Here is a 13604-nt window from a genome sequence, read left to right as displayed (position 1 = left end):
GCGCAGCCTGGTCTTCTCAGATAGTCTCAGACAGCATCTTTGTATGTCTATTTTAGTCTCCTTAGACATGGTATAGATACATACATGTATGTTGTATAGATATTTCCTCTCAGCAGAAAAAGGCGGTAGGACTGTATATCTGCCATTGACATGAACTTCCAGTATCTTGAAGTTCATTATCTTGAAGTTCATTTCCTATCAAGGCTCTAGTCTCAAGGTTACTCTCACATGGCCCTGGAACTCGGCAATTTCCCCCGCAAATGAGCCCGTGAGAGCCTGTGAGCCCCTTATTTCGGAGAAAAGAGGGGGGGGATCTGCCTCTCCAGGGAACTTTGACCTTTTGGAAATTGTCAATGGGAAGATTTGCATCTTAACTGGTCGAGGTATTCAAAATATCCCCCCCACCAGAATCAACATGCTCACTTTCGACTCCACCCAACCGAGGCTTCTCCCCCGGGTTTTGGGGGTGTTTCCTTTTTTTTGGGTGAGAGCTGAAATGGCTGAAAGGGCTGAAAGGGCTGACAGGACACAGTATGATGGAGGAGTCCATACTAGTCTATACGGACTACTCTCTCCACGATTGTCCGAAAGATTCCCCCCCAAGAACAAATATGTATCTGTTACCATAGTGGGGACCTCGAGCTCGTATATTATAAACGTCCGTGACCCGTGCCCAGATGCACTTCTCTCTTTGCTCCACAATCTCATTTCTTATTCTTATTCCCATTCTGCTACCATCGGAGCTCGATCTACGAGACCTTTGTTCTGGTTGCAATTATGCCCACCCATGCTGTCTCCACATACACCCCGAGGGATGTCCCTCTTCCGCCAGCGCCTTCGGCCACTTACTTCTCAGAGTTGCAGTGGAAGACCTTATATGCGCTGGCCGACGCACTTGTGCCCTCCATCCACACGGCGGCAACGGCCAAGTCATCGAACGACCGAGTGATTTCAGATGCAGAGTGGAATTCTGCCGTATCCAGCTTGTCAACGGTTATTTCTGGACCGGATGCCGTGAACATTGCCACCCAATATCTGCATGAAAATGTTTCTTCAAACCCGCAATTCCGGGCCATAGTGGAGCGACTCCTGGGCGACTATGTGCATGACGAGGGAAGGAATGGCTTCGGGTTTATCCTGACTGCGCTCAACACCCGTGCGGGCTCGCTGATTATAACGGGTTCCACCACGCCAATCCAGGACCAACCGGTGGAATTCCGGGAAAAGGTTGTGCGTGGATGGGACACTTCTCGCTTGCCTCCTCTCCGCGCCATCTACCGAGGACTCACCGCCATCGTTAAGAAATGTTGGATTATCACCAGTCCAACCATAGGCCCAGTTCTGGGGTTCCCACGCCTGCCTGTTCATGGCAAACCCGCCGACGGTTTCCAGTATGAGTTTTTGCAATTCCCTCCTGGGGACCAGCCAGAAATGATTGAAACCGACGTCGTTATCGTGGGAAGTGGCTGCGGCGGTAGCGTGACTGCAAAGAACCTCGCCGAAGCGGGTCACCGAGTGCTGGTTGTGGAAAAGTCCTATTCCTATCCATCCAACACGTTCCCCATGGGCCCGAATGAGGGATTTGTCAACATGTTTGAGAACGGAGGTGCTATCTCCAGCGACGATGGTTCGATGGCAGTCCTAGCGGGCTCAACATGGGGCGGTGGTGGTACCGTTAACTGGTCAGCATCTCTACAGACCCAGGGGTATGTCCGACAGGAATGGGCGGATACTGGGCTGCCTTTCTTCACCTCCCTAGACTTCCAGAAAAGCCTGGACCGCGTCTGCGATCGCATGGGTGTTAACGAGGAGCACGTTGAGCATAACCATCAGAATAGGGTGATTCTTGAAGGCGCCAGGAAGCTGGGCTACGCTGCCAAAACAGTTCCCCAAAACACTGGGGACGGGGAGCACTACTGTGGGTATTGCACGTTAGGATGTGCCTCGGGTGGGAAGAAAGGTCCGACGGAGTCATTCCTTGTGGACGCTGCCCAGGCCGGCGCGAGCTTCATGGAAGGATTCTGTGCCGAGAAGGTGCTATTCACCTATGTCAACGGCAGAAAGGTTGCTTCTGGCGTGCAGGGAACCTGGAAGTCGCGGGATTCACACTTGGGCCTCGGTGGTATTGCGGCGGTGGAGCGTAAGGTGATTATTAAGGCCAAGAAAGTAGTTATATCGGCCGGTACATTGCAAAGCCCTCTTCTGCTGTTGCGTAGTGGTTTGAACAACCCCCAGATTGGCCGAAACCTTTACCTTCACCCAGGTAAGTACTCTTCACTCCCCGCCCCCGCCCCCAATAACCCAAATCACAGACACTTACTGTTTATTACATAGTTATGGGAGCTGGTGCTGTCTTTAATGAGGAGACTCACCCCTGGGAAGGCTCTGCACTGACAACGGTTGTCAACGAGTTTGAAGACCTCGATGGAAATGGACATGGTGTGAAGATTGAGTCTGTTTCAATGATGCCCTCCGTGTTCATTCCCATCTTCCCCTGGCGAGACTCATTGGAGTACAAGCTGTGGGCGGCCAAGATGCGCCGCAGCACGAGCTTCATTACCTTGACCAAAGACCGCGATACTGGTCGTGTTTACCCAGATCCTGTTGATGGACGGTGCCGGATTGACTACACGGTCTCTGCCTTTGACCGAAAACACATCGTGGAGGCCATGATTGCTTGCGCCAAGATTGCGTACATCACCGGCGCCACAGAGTTCCATACCGTTTACCGCGACCTTCCCCCGTTCATCCGGCCAGAGGCTTCAGACCCCGAGGCTCCTGACGGCATCAACGACGCGGCCTTGCAGAATTGGATTGACGAGCTTCGTCGGAAGTCCCCTTTGAACCCGGGGCGTGGTTTGTTTGCCAGTGCACACCAGATGGGTACCTGCCGTATGAGCAAGTCACCCAAATTAGGTGTGGTGGACCCGAATTGTCAAGTCTGGGGTACTGACGGTTTGTATGTCGTGGATGCGTCGGTGTTCCCTAGCGCTAGCGGTGTGAACCCTATGGTCACCAACATGGCGATCGCCGATTGGGCCAGCCGAAACCTCGCGCGGGCGATGGGGACGGTACGAGGCGAGGGCAGCGTGATGGCTCGTCTGTGACGGGATGCCTTCCGTGGGAATATCTCTTCAGTTCTTGTCAATATGTACTGGCCCGACCGCTTGAGAGTCAGTTGTTTATATGTTATGATATGCCTAGCATGATCCCGTAGGTTCCTTCGTTTTATATAATCCAAGTGCTTCGTGAAGCCGAATATAATATCATAATTCTTTGATCGGGTGCTAATGCTATTTTACTTTCTATCATGTCAAGCCTCAAGCTTGGGGACCCTGACGCTTCTCGATGTATTTCTTCTCACCAAAGGCCTCCTTGACGCCCTCGGCCTCGAGGATGCGCTCGTACCAGGCGACCACAGAGGGGAACTTTGGGCGCATCTCAGCATCGATGGCCATGGAGAAACCCCAGACCAGGGCCGAGGCAACAGTAATATCAGCCAAGCTGAGCTTTTCGTTGCCCACGAACCAAGTGCGGTCCTTGAGGTGAGTCTCGAGACATCCCAGCGAGCGTTCCAGACGCGCGATGTTGGTCTCCTCGACTTTCTCATCGTAGGGGCGGATACCGAGACGCCACAGCGCCAACTCCGTCACAGGGTCCAAAATCTCGCCCTGTGCAAAGCAGATCCACTGCCGGATGGTGGCGCGCTCGGCCGGGGTGGCTCCAATGAGCTGATCGGCGGCCGGGCCGCTCTCGGCAATGTATTGGGTGATGGCGTCCGACTCGAACAGGGTTGTTCCATCGGCAGCCTCAAAGGCGGGCACCTTACCCAAAGGGAACTTAGACAGGAAGTCCGGGGTGCGGTTTGTCTTTCCCATGGCGAATTCCGGAACCGCCAACTCCAGGCCGTTCAGGTTGGCCGCAGCCTGGGCCTATAGGGGGTTAGCTCAGGGTTCTGGGTCCCATTCGCGTGCTTTTCTTTTTACCTTCATGACCCGAGGACTGGGCTGATAAGAGTAGATAGTGCCGAATGGTGCCATTGTGGATATGAATGAGGTGAGATATGCTTTTGCCTACAATGGTAAAATGAAGGGGTTGTTTTATATGAAGCCAACGAACGTGGGGGAATCAAGTGGAACCGGATTTCTAAGCAAAACAGGAATTTGACTAAGACTATAGAGATGATTTGTAAAGTTATAGAAATACCGCTGGAATGCTCGGGGGAATTATAATATACATATGATATACAAATGTAATGAATCTCAACTCCCAGGTCCCCACTCCCAGATCTACTCGGCCACGTCTAGCATGCCTCACCGAGGCGCATATAGTTCCAACAAACTACAATTCGGGTCAGCTTTTCAATTCAAAAATTCCTGATGATAAAGACGCACTGGTATGTCCCATGTCTTTGCCAAACAAGCTCTTCATTAGGTCTTCGCCCTCGCGGGTGCCCTCGCTAGGGATATAACTAACAGCCGTTTTACCGAGAGCCAGGCCCATCACAGATGGGAACGGTTTGCAGGGTCTGGTAGTCTGGCTTTCCGCCTATGCACTGGGCCATCATGTGCTGATGGATATTGATCGCCGCGTGATGGCCCATATGCATTGCACCACCACAGCGCTTGATACCTTCCCACGCAGTGAGGTCTCCCACTGCCCAATGATGCTCTGCGTTAGGGATAGCACCGGAGAATTGTAGTCTGCAATAACATTAGAAATATTCTGTGAGTAACTTTGGGGAGACAGCCTTACGAGCGGTGCACTTTGATGTATCCCTCCTCATTTAAGGCCTCTTTCGGCAGATATGTTGATGTTGGAACGCTTTGAGAGACGGCATTTAGAACATGGCCAGTTTTGAGTTGTTGGCCATCGCTGAGCGTGAGATTCCAGACCCTTGTCTCATTTTTCGTCTCCACAGCGGTGGTATCGATAACGCGTTGTCCTAGGATGACCTCCACTCCTGTATCACGCAATATAGAAACTACGCGCTCGGCAAAGCCATCGGGCAACGGCTCCGAAGATAACAAGCGCTTGCGTGAGTGGATCAGGGTGACCTTTTGTGCTGGGTTAAGGATCTTCAATTCGGCAGCCATCTCCACGCCCACAGCGCCTATTCATGAAAGAGGGACGTTAGCGGGGTGAAAGTAGCAGATAGTGATGGAGAAGACATACCTCCACCGACAACTACGATGCCATCACGGGCTTGCTTCACATTCGTCATATGTTCTCTGGCTTCTTTGAGGAACTCATCTCGCCGCAAGGATTGGGGAACAGTGGGGAAAGACCGACGCAGCCCTGAGCCTGCAATCAAGTAGTCATAGGGCTCTGTGCGGTTGTTGTTGGTGTCTGCATCGACAATATGGGCAACTTTGGCACTGAAATCAACCGAACTGACGCTTCCCTGGATAAAGCTGAGATCTGGAGACTTGAGCCCGGGAATATCTTGGAAACGAGTCCATGCCTCGGACGCGAATTTCTCGCAGGCTAGGGCCTTTGGAGATCCTATTAGATGAACTATACATGTGAGCGAGAGTGTGATGGTGAATGAATGGTTGATATTCTGGGGAGCTTACAATAGCCATCTCGCTTATCAACTACGGTTATCTGTATCGGAACGCGATGAGGCGGAGCTTTGGCATCAGGATTGCAGTTGAAACGCGGGAGGCGACCCTGTGAAAGATCGATGAGGGCCAACGCAGCAGATAGACCACCATAAGAGCCCCCGATCACAAGTACTCGGAAGTTGCGGGATACAGTTCGGACAAAGTCATTGGAGGGCATTATGGGTTGAGAAGGAGAGCTATGTGTGACACGAGCAATAACCGAAGAAAGAGAAGGAGAGTGGAAAAGGAGAATGAAGAAAAGAAACCTAGGGAGAAAAAAAAAAGGCCAAGGAACTGAGCTCTGGACTCGAATGAAAATAAAAAACATATCGTCACATCAACGGATTATGCGGGTCCGGATCTTATCAGATTGAAAGCGACATCGGATATACAATACCTACCTACCTAGGTAGGGTATACAACACATTGTATCCATGGTTACTTTCTTGGCTTCTCCCAAGGTGCTTGGCACAGATTATCAGATCCGTTGGAAACCTTGGAATGTCCACGGGTGAAACATCCATGGATCCCTCGGTTGTATTGACATGAACTCAATGCCGATTACTCCGTACTCCATAGGTACTTTGTGCGAGTCTTTCCGGCACACATAGAAACTTCAGTTGTACGCCAAATTTCTTTTTGGCAGAACCGATATGGTGGCTGAGAACACTCTGAATACTTTATGTGAATCCATTAAGTCTCCTTTTGGGGGTTTAACATACATCAGCGAATAGAAGGGAGCCCCAGAGGAATGCCTTCAAGTTACTAAATAGAAATTCGTTCACGGTTGGACCCGAAGACTGTACTCCGTAAAGTACATCGTACGGTACGATACAGCCCCAAAGTGACAATGATCATCGATCAGACAAGATGGGTATCTAATCTGATTCTGGGCTCGAACGAAAAAAGAAAAAGAAAAATAGCGCATTTCGTAATGTTCCTGACGTTACAGTTGAATTTGGACCAATAATAATAAGATCTGATAAGATACGCCCCTCATTTAATTACATACATCATTTATTTTTATTTCAGCAGACTTTTTGGGGTTTTATTATTATTTTGCACAAGTTACTCCGTACATATGTAGTTTGTCAATGGATTGGGTATTACTACAAATCTAGTCTCTATACTAACTCAACTCGAGGACTGTGCAATCTGTGCTCCTTTTCTCCTTTTTTTTTTGGTTCATGCCTTCTGGCGTTCGGCCAGCACCGCCATCGCCATTTGCCGTAACTCCACCTTGCGAACTTTGCCGCTTCCCGTCACGGGAACCGTGCTCGAAGCCCCCTCTTCTCCGAATACAAACACATACTGCGGGGCTTTGTGCCGACCCAAAGTCTCCCGAGTCCATGTGCGCAGTTCATCGTCGGTCGGACGTTCTGCTCCCGAAGCGATCGCGATAAAGGCTCCAACAACCTCGCCGTATTTGGGGTCGGCAATACCAATCACAGATGCTAACTCAATCGAGGGATGTGCGGCCAATCGTTCTTCGATCTCGAGAGGATAAATGTTTTCGCCGCCTATCAGAACTCAGAATTAGAAATCGCTATCAATGTCCGGCTGTTCGAACTTACCACGTATGATAATATCTTTGAAGCGACCGGTGATAGTGCAGTACCCTTCGGCGTTAAAGGAAGCTTCGTCACCAGTCTTCAGCCATTTGACACCCTCGGCATCGGTTATGAATGTCTCTGCCGTCTTCTCCGGGTTATTCCAGTATCCCTTGGTGAGCTGGTAGCCGGCCATGCAAAGCTCGCCACGCTGACCAACGGGAACAATGTTCCCCTGGGTATCGATAATCTTCGCGCGAGCGTGGGGCAGAACCTTTCCGACGGTCGTCAATCTTGTGTGGATGCTGTCGGTGGTGAAAGCATTGAAGCAAGTGGGCGAGGCCTCCGTGAGACCTAGAGGCTTGGGTTAGCACTTGATCAGCAGACCAAGGGGGGAAGGGACTGTACCATAGCTACTAGTGTATTCGGTCATATTCAATTCTGCAAATAGCCGCTTCATCAGTGGCCGTGGGACTGGGGCCCCGGCAATGATGCCTGTGCGGAGGTTTGAGGTATTAAAGTTCGAGGGCTTGGGAACGGAAAGGATCGCCTCAAACATGGTTGGAACACCGTGTAGAGCAGTGCACTTCTCATCGGAGATGGCATGCAAAACCGCCTTGGGGTCGAAGGTTTCGCTGGGGAAGACAATCTTGGCGCCATGGGTGACCACCGCAAGCATGCCCAGGACCAGCCCGAAGCAGTGGAACAATGGCGGCGGGCAGCACAAAACATCAAAAGAGGTGAGATTCATGCGATCACCAATGAAACGGGAGTTGTTAACCAAGTTGCTGCGGAGAAGTTAGCTATAGTTTTAAGATTAAATTTGTCGTACATGGTCCACATACTGATGTGTCAACATTGCAGCTTTAGGATTGCCTGTTGAACCGCTTGTGAATTGCAGATTGCAGACATCATCCGGCTGTAGCTCGGCCTCGCGGTCCTGGAGCACATGTGCAGCCTGGGACAGGCCGCGTTCCATGACATCGTGATAGGTGGGGAAGTTGTTATAGCTTTCGCGGAGAATGACAATTTCCTCCAATGATTCCGAGGTCGCCGCTTTTTTAGGATTAGGGCCAAGTTGGGTAAGGACCTCCTCGAGATTATGACGTCCAATTCGTGGTGTCATGAAAAGCATTCGGCATTCTGAATGAAAATAGAACAAAACGAGATTAGTATGGAGCCAATAAATATGGGAAGTGGATATCACCCACCGCTGTGATTTAGGGCGTAATACAGCTCGGAGGGGTGTACGTGTTGTTCAAAACAACCAAAATAGCCCCAACTCGTGCGGCCGCGAAGAACACCGAGATGTATTGTTCACAATTGCCCGCCATGATTCCGACGCGGTCGCCTTTTTGAATACCCGAAGCCAACATTCCCCTAGCTGAGACGATCGGTCTCATCTTTCAGCTGGCCATACGTCCATCGCGCACCAGTCCAGGGGAAGACCAAGCACTCAATTCTCCCATACTGCAGTGCTTGTAGTGTTAGCAGCTCACCCAAGGTAATATCCAGCAGCTGTGGCTCCGTCGGGCCTGCGACAAGAGATAGCTGTGGACTAATAGGAGGCTGTACGTGCGACAACGTCTGCTGCAAGCGCTGTACACTTCTTGGGGCTGCCATGGTAGATGGAAGTTGAGAAGAATGAAAGAAAAAAAAAAACCTTGGACAGGGCGGGTTTATAGATGTAGCCGACAATACCGCGACAAATTCCGCACAAGACTAGGTAAATTCAATTAATTCCATCAGATTTCCACATCGGAGGTTTTGTATTGGTAGGTACCTAGGTAATTTTCGCGCGTTTTTGGCTTTTGTGCTTGGCTGGTGCTCGATCTTGGCGTCGTACAAGTCTCCACTTAGGCTTCAAGCGAACCTTGGAATCTTGGCAGGATACGCAAGCTCGGTAATTGTCTTTCAAGGTTTTCGATGTATACGGAGTACATCCCATGTCAGTTCCTGCATACATGTATGGACCTCGGGAGTACTCTGCAGCATCTACGAACAGATATGCAAGGTACATTTGAAAAAAAAAGTTTCCTGTATGACATATCATACGTCACAAAACTCTGGGCTAAGCCTTGAGTGAGAATCTATTTTATGACAATTGTGTTAGGGTGGACTGATACCGGAAATTGCGGATGTCTGGGAATAATATGAGATACCTACAACATGAACCTTCTAGCAAGACGTCTATACAACATATTAATCGGATGTATAATTCTCTTGGTCATCTCACTGGGCATCGGGAGGTTTTCCGTCACTGTAGCATGGTCATTGGTCACAATCGGCATTGAAGAAAAAAGGGGAAAAAAAAAAAATATCCTCGTGGCACTGACCCCACCCAGGATCAGATAACTTATGTGCAGAATCTGATATCGGGGGTTTATCAATCAGTCGCCCATTTACGGAGTACGATCCCAGTAAATTCCCTACCAGCTCGGGCCAGACTTCCGGGTTGGCCTGAATAATCGTGGCACTGGCCCTTGGCAGGTTTTGTCATTCCGAAACTAGTCTTCGCTTTTCGAGAAACAGTCAGTGGGCCACCTGGATCGTCTTGGTCAGGTACTACAGCCCTAGAAGACTTGATACACGTATGTAGGTCAGTGTTCGGATTGAGAGTCACGTAGAGAAATAAATCATCCCAGCTGCCATTCGCCATTGTGCGAATGTGCAACTTTACCTTCCAACCTTCCAAGGTTGGAAATCTAATCAATCGGGCTGATCTAATCAATCATTCCCGACATCGGCGCCTTCGTATTGGACCCACTTAAAGAATACCACAAATACCGAAAATACCAATATCACTATGAATAATATTACAAGGAGCCGGAATGGATGGATTGGAAGGCCGTGGCTATGTATGTATGCATGTACTATGTACATATGCATTGGGCATGGAAACGCCATCGTGAAATATGTCATCTAATCCACTAGGGCTGAATGCCAGGGATGTATATATGCAAGTTCTAGTCAAGTTTCTATCTTTATTTCTAGGGCGCGATGTTAATTGATGGAAGGGGTAGAGGTCTAGGCCTTTATCTACATTTAAATATCCCTAACTACGCAATAGTTGCTTTATTAGTATCGTAATAGCTTCATTCTTGCGGCTGTCCCGCTGTTAAGAGTGGACTGGTCTTATCACTGCTTCCCAACAAACACAGATTCCCCATACAATCAGGCGTAAAAAGCACCCATACTTGGCATGTTCTGAATCCAAACACCGGCCAAAAGACACGGATGCATCTCAGGTAGATGGCACATTAGTACATGGGATTCTATATGGTGAATTCTCCGCCCTTCGGTATAGAAAGATGTGCGCAGCCTTTCCAATCGCAGGTGTTCTGTTAATAGTCAGTGGGAGTGATAAAACGCAAGGGATTTACACACACCTTGTGAATCTCTGTTCCCCACCAGTCGAAATGTTTGCTGGCGCCAGTGAAATAAATTGCGAAGAAAATCATCGCACCAGCAATTCCCACAGATGAGTCCATGGCAGAGCTGAGCACAAAGTTATATTTGCTCCACCAGCTATGCAGACGCTTTCGAACTAGCCAGCCAAAAGTGAGACCGACAACTGCCCAACTGCCGTAATTCATCCCAGTCGCAGGGGGCAGGTAATTCAGCCCCCCCAAGAAATAGCGGGACATGAACCCTTCTCCACAGCGACTTGGGGTATCGGCGGGTCATATAATAGACAGGAATGGGTAAAATGGCACCAAGGACGAAGAAGTAAAGCAAAGCGGAATAACCAATTTGGTTCGAGAAATAGCGACGAGGGCCCACCGCACCCCAGATCAGAGAAGTATTGAAGTGGGTGCTGCTGTAAGGGCAACTGAAACCATTAACAGCAGCGCTAGTGCAGATTCCGGTGATGTGATCCAGGGCCCAATTGAGGACACCGAGCGAGGAGAGCGTCCCGACAAGCATTCCAACGCATTGAACCAAGAACAATTTTCGTTGAGGGATCTTCGGGGTATCAGCATGGTTCAACCAAACTAGGAAAAGAGAGCGCTTGCATGGCAATAATACGCCAGTTTCATATCCTGGGCAAAGTAAAGACCCTTGATGGTCGTGATGTATCCGATGTCAAAGAACCAGATATTAGCCAGGACCTTGCCCTCAAAGACGAAACCAGCCACAATACGGCAGAAAATATCGATGTTGATCTTGAGGTTAGAAGTGGCGTAGACCAAAGCCAACTAATATTAGTCAGGGAGACGCGTCAGATATGCAAATCGGTAGAGGGCAGACTCACCGGAGGATAGAAGATCAATGCCACAGCACACGCCAGCAAAACACCGTACCATCTCAGTTCAACATTCCACCACTCAACGGCGAACATGGACATGAATAAGGCTAAGATGCATGCAACCGAATACCACCACAAGGGCACATCCGGGTCTCCTCTCTCGTCCTCGCTGTACTCTCCGGAGCGACCGGGAAGGGACTCCGTGACCAGTCGAGGCACCCTTTTGGCTGCATCAGCCATGACATGACGCCTTTCAAGTATAACCCAAACAAGAAGAGCGCTCAGAGTGGCAAATGATAGCCCAAACATATTCAACGCGTAGGTAACTGGCATATAGACCTATTTTGCCCTTGAGGTTAGATGGGTTTCAAGTTTTTGACTTTATAGAACATGCAAAAATACCGGAGAGTAAGCAAGGTACTTCTTAAGATCGAGCTGATAGCCTGAAGCGGCATTGACAATCTTTCTGACTTTGTAAGTATTTCCAGTATTGTCGAATACTGTGTGCACAAGTCAGATTTGGTGGCCCCGAGAGCTTGAATGCATGGGTTGTACCTTGAGAACTTTGGAAAGGTAGGTAGCCCGTGTTCCACACATTGGTATAGTAACAAGCAACAGCCACAATCCAAATCCAGAACACCAGGGAAATGAAGACGTTGAGAACTGCCCACGAGGGGATGAGCAAAGGAGACCCAACGTAAGACATTTGGCTCCCTATGGTCCCCGTTAGCACGTCGGTTGAGTTGCGAAGTCATGTCACTCACAATCAAAGGTAATCGGCAACAGTCCCATTCCAGACCTCATTCCGAATATCTGATTGACTACTTTGCTCTCAGGGTTGATCCAACACGGAAAGCTGAAATAGCTAAGCGCCGGGAAGATGAAATCCGGGAACCAATACCAGCAAAACGAGATGCAAAATGTCATAGTGAAGAAGGCATAGCGAGACATTTTCCACGTATTGTAACTGCCATCCATCAGTTCCATTGCACTGGTACAGCAATTCCAGATACCTTACCGCTCTTGCACCTGTTCCTGGCTGACATGGTGTAGGGTTGTGGTCAACGCAGTAACACCCAGAACTCCAGGCCAGATCAGCTCTTGGGGAACTACTACAATGGCCCGGAATAGCCCAGCAAGACAGAACCCGATGAGAAATGTGGAGAAAGTAATGAGAATTTGGAATCCCCATCCTGCCTTGTAGCCGTAGAACATTTGCTGCTCTGTCAGAACGTCGGCGCCAAGACGGACGTAAATACTAAGGTTAGACATTATATAGATCAAAACGTGTTCCTGTAGAATCTTTGTTAGATTGATCCCTGTAACCTTTCTTTCCTAAAGGACTTACCTTCGTATTAAAGGGGCCCGGGTTGAGATTGAATGCCAATCTTCCTAGCGGAAGCTTCCAGTTTGGGATTACTTTCTCCCAAAGCTTTCCTAGGGGATAGGCCAAAAAGAGTACCACCGAACCTGAAATTGTCAAAGAAGGGGCACGGAGGGTGTAAAGCGTGTTCAACCCGCTAACGACCACGCAAAAGGCAATTCCAAGCACCCACATACGGAGAGTGAGAACTGGCTCAGTAGGATCATCTTTTGCTATGCCTATACCAGCAGCCCGCAATACTTCAGTCTGTGAATCTGCATCTGTAGTTATGTGAGGATTTCGAGAGGTAAAAAAAAAAAAAAAAGAAAAAGAAAGAAAGAAAGAAAGAAAGAAAGAAAGAAAGGGCGTAGAAAAAGGCAATGACTTACCCGAATCAGTATTGTTTCCATCGTGGACTTCCTTTTCACGAATGGATTTCTCCAGATTAATGTGTTTGTTGACTTCCATGATGCATGAAGGAAAAAGGAATAGAAAGAAAGATCAGATAAAAAGGATCAGATAAGAGAAAGAAGGTGTTATTCGGATGCAGCTGAATCTGCGAATCCGTAGAAAAATGCTTGTCAACCTTGGAAGGCTCCAGGGTTCTCAGCCCTATAGGGCTACCAACCTTGGAAGCTTCATTCTTTATGTGGGTCTAGCATAGTATCGGATCATTGGATTATCAGACTCCCCAAGGTCCATTTTGGTTTATTTCTTTTCTGTTTTCGTGGTTGCCTAGAAGTTTGTTTGTTTTGTGTTTATGCTTCAATATACATGGACCTACCTAGGTCGATGTTAGTGGTAGAAATTACCTAGGCATATTCAAAGTGTCCTGA

At 49.0% G+C, this 13604-nt stretch overlaps 6 protein-coding genes across 6 annotated transcripts; 1 reads left to right on the top strand and 5 right to left on the bottom strand.

Moving 5' to 3' along the window:
• Positions 1-777: 777 nt before the first annotated feature.
• Positions 778-3107, top strand: N7519_004907 (GMC family oxidoreductase; the record flags this gene model as incomplete). Its single annotated transcript, XM_057291683.1, has 2 exons — positions 778-2263; positions 2335-3107. The coding sequence occupies 2 exons, from the start codon at positions 778-780 to the stop codon at positions 3105-3107; spliced, it is 2259 nt and encodes a 752-aa protein (XP_057146494.1).
• Positions 3108-3320: 213 nt separating this feature from the next.
• N7519_004906 (glutathione S-transferase family protein) lies at positions 3321-4040 on the bottom strand (the record flags this gene model as incomplete). The annotated part of the gene is made up of 2 exons (XM_057291682.1): positions 3321-3932; positions 3987-4040. The coding sequence occupies 2 exons, from the start codon at positions 4038-4040 to the stop codon at positions 3321-3323; spliced, it is 666 nt and encodes a 221-aa protein (XP_057146493.1).
• A 313-nt stretch (positions 4041-4353) lies between these two features.
• Positions 4354-5784, bottom strand: N7519_004905 (putative pyridine nucleotide-disulfide oxidoreductase AMID-like; the record flags this gene model as incomplete). The annotated part of the gene is given in 5 exon segments (XM_057291681.1): positions 4354-4471; positions 4488-4703; positions 4756-5113; positions 5176-5517; positions 5577-5784. The coding sequence occupies 5 exon segments, from the start codon at positions 5782-5784 to the stop codon at positions 4354-4356; spliced, it is 1242 nt and encodes a 413-aa protein (XP_057146492.1).
• Positions 5785-6791: 1007 nt separating this feature from the next.
• sidI (putative long-chain-fatty-acid-CoA ligase) lies at positions 6792-8532 on the bottom strand (the record flags this gene model as incomplete). Its single annotated transcript, XM_057291680.1, has 6 exons — positions 6792-7126; positions 7181-7510; positions 7565-7944; positions 8002-8299; positions 8364-8369; positions 8391-8532. 6 exons carry the CDS (start codon positions 8530-8532, stop codon positions 6792-6794), a joined length of 1491 nt encoding a protein of 496 aa, XP_057146491.1.
• A 4-nt stretch (positions 8533-8536) lies between these two features.
• N7519_004903 (AMP-dependent synthetase/ligase) lies at positions 8537-8779 on the bottom strand (the record flags this gene model as incomplete). The annotated part of the gene is made up of 1 exon (XM_057291679.1): positions 8537-8779. The coding sequence occupies one exon, from the start codon at positions 8777-8779 to the stop codon at positions 8537-8539; it is 243 nt and encodes an 80-aa protein (XP_057146490.1).
• A 1652-nt stretch (positions 8780-10431) lies between these two features.
• N7519_004902 (uncharacterized protein) lies at positions 10432-13236 on the bottom strand (the record flags this gene model as incomplete). Its single annotated transcript, XM_057291678.1, is given in 12 exon segments — positions 10432-10497; positions 10546-10703; positions 10732-11122; positions 11186-11199; positions 11217-11355; positions 11412-11744; positions 11808-11905; positions 11961-12119; positions 12170-12372; positions 12424-12698; positions 12754-13049; positions 13158-13236. The coding sequence occupies 12 exon segments, from the start codon at positions 13234-13236 to the stop codon at positions 10432-10434; spliced, it is 2211 nt and encodes a 736-aa protein (XP_057146489.1).
• Between the last annotated feature and the right edge of the window lie 368 nt (positions 13237-13604).

The sequence above is a fragment of the Penicillium mononematosum genome (genome assembly GCF_028829835.1).
Source record: "Penicillium mononematosum strain IBT 11891 chromosome Unknown utg000003l:1.0-8172316.0:1.0-8177699.0, whole genome shotgun sequence".
In the NCBI taxonomy this organism is placed as follows: Eukaryota; Fungi; Ascomycota; class Eurotiomycetes; order Eurotiales; family Aspergillaceae; genus Penicillium; species Penicillium mononematosum.
Note: the sequence above shows the minus strand (reverse complement) of the source record. Positions and strands in the feature narration are given on the sequence as shown.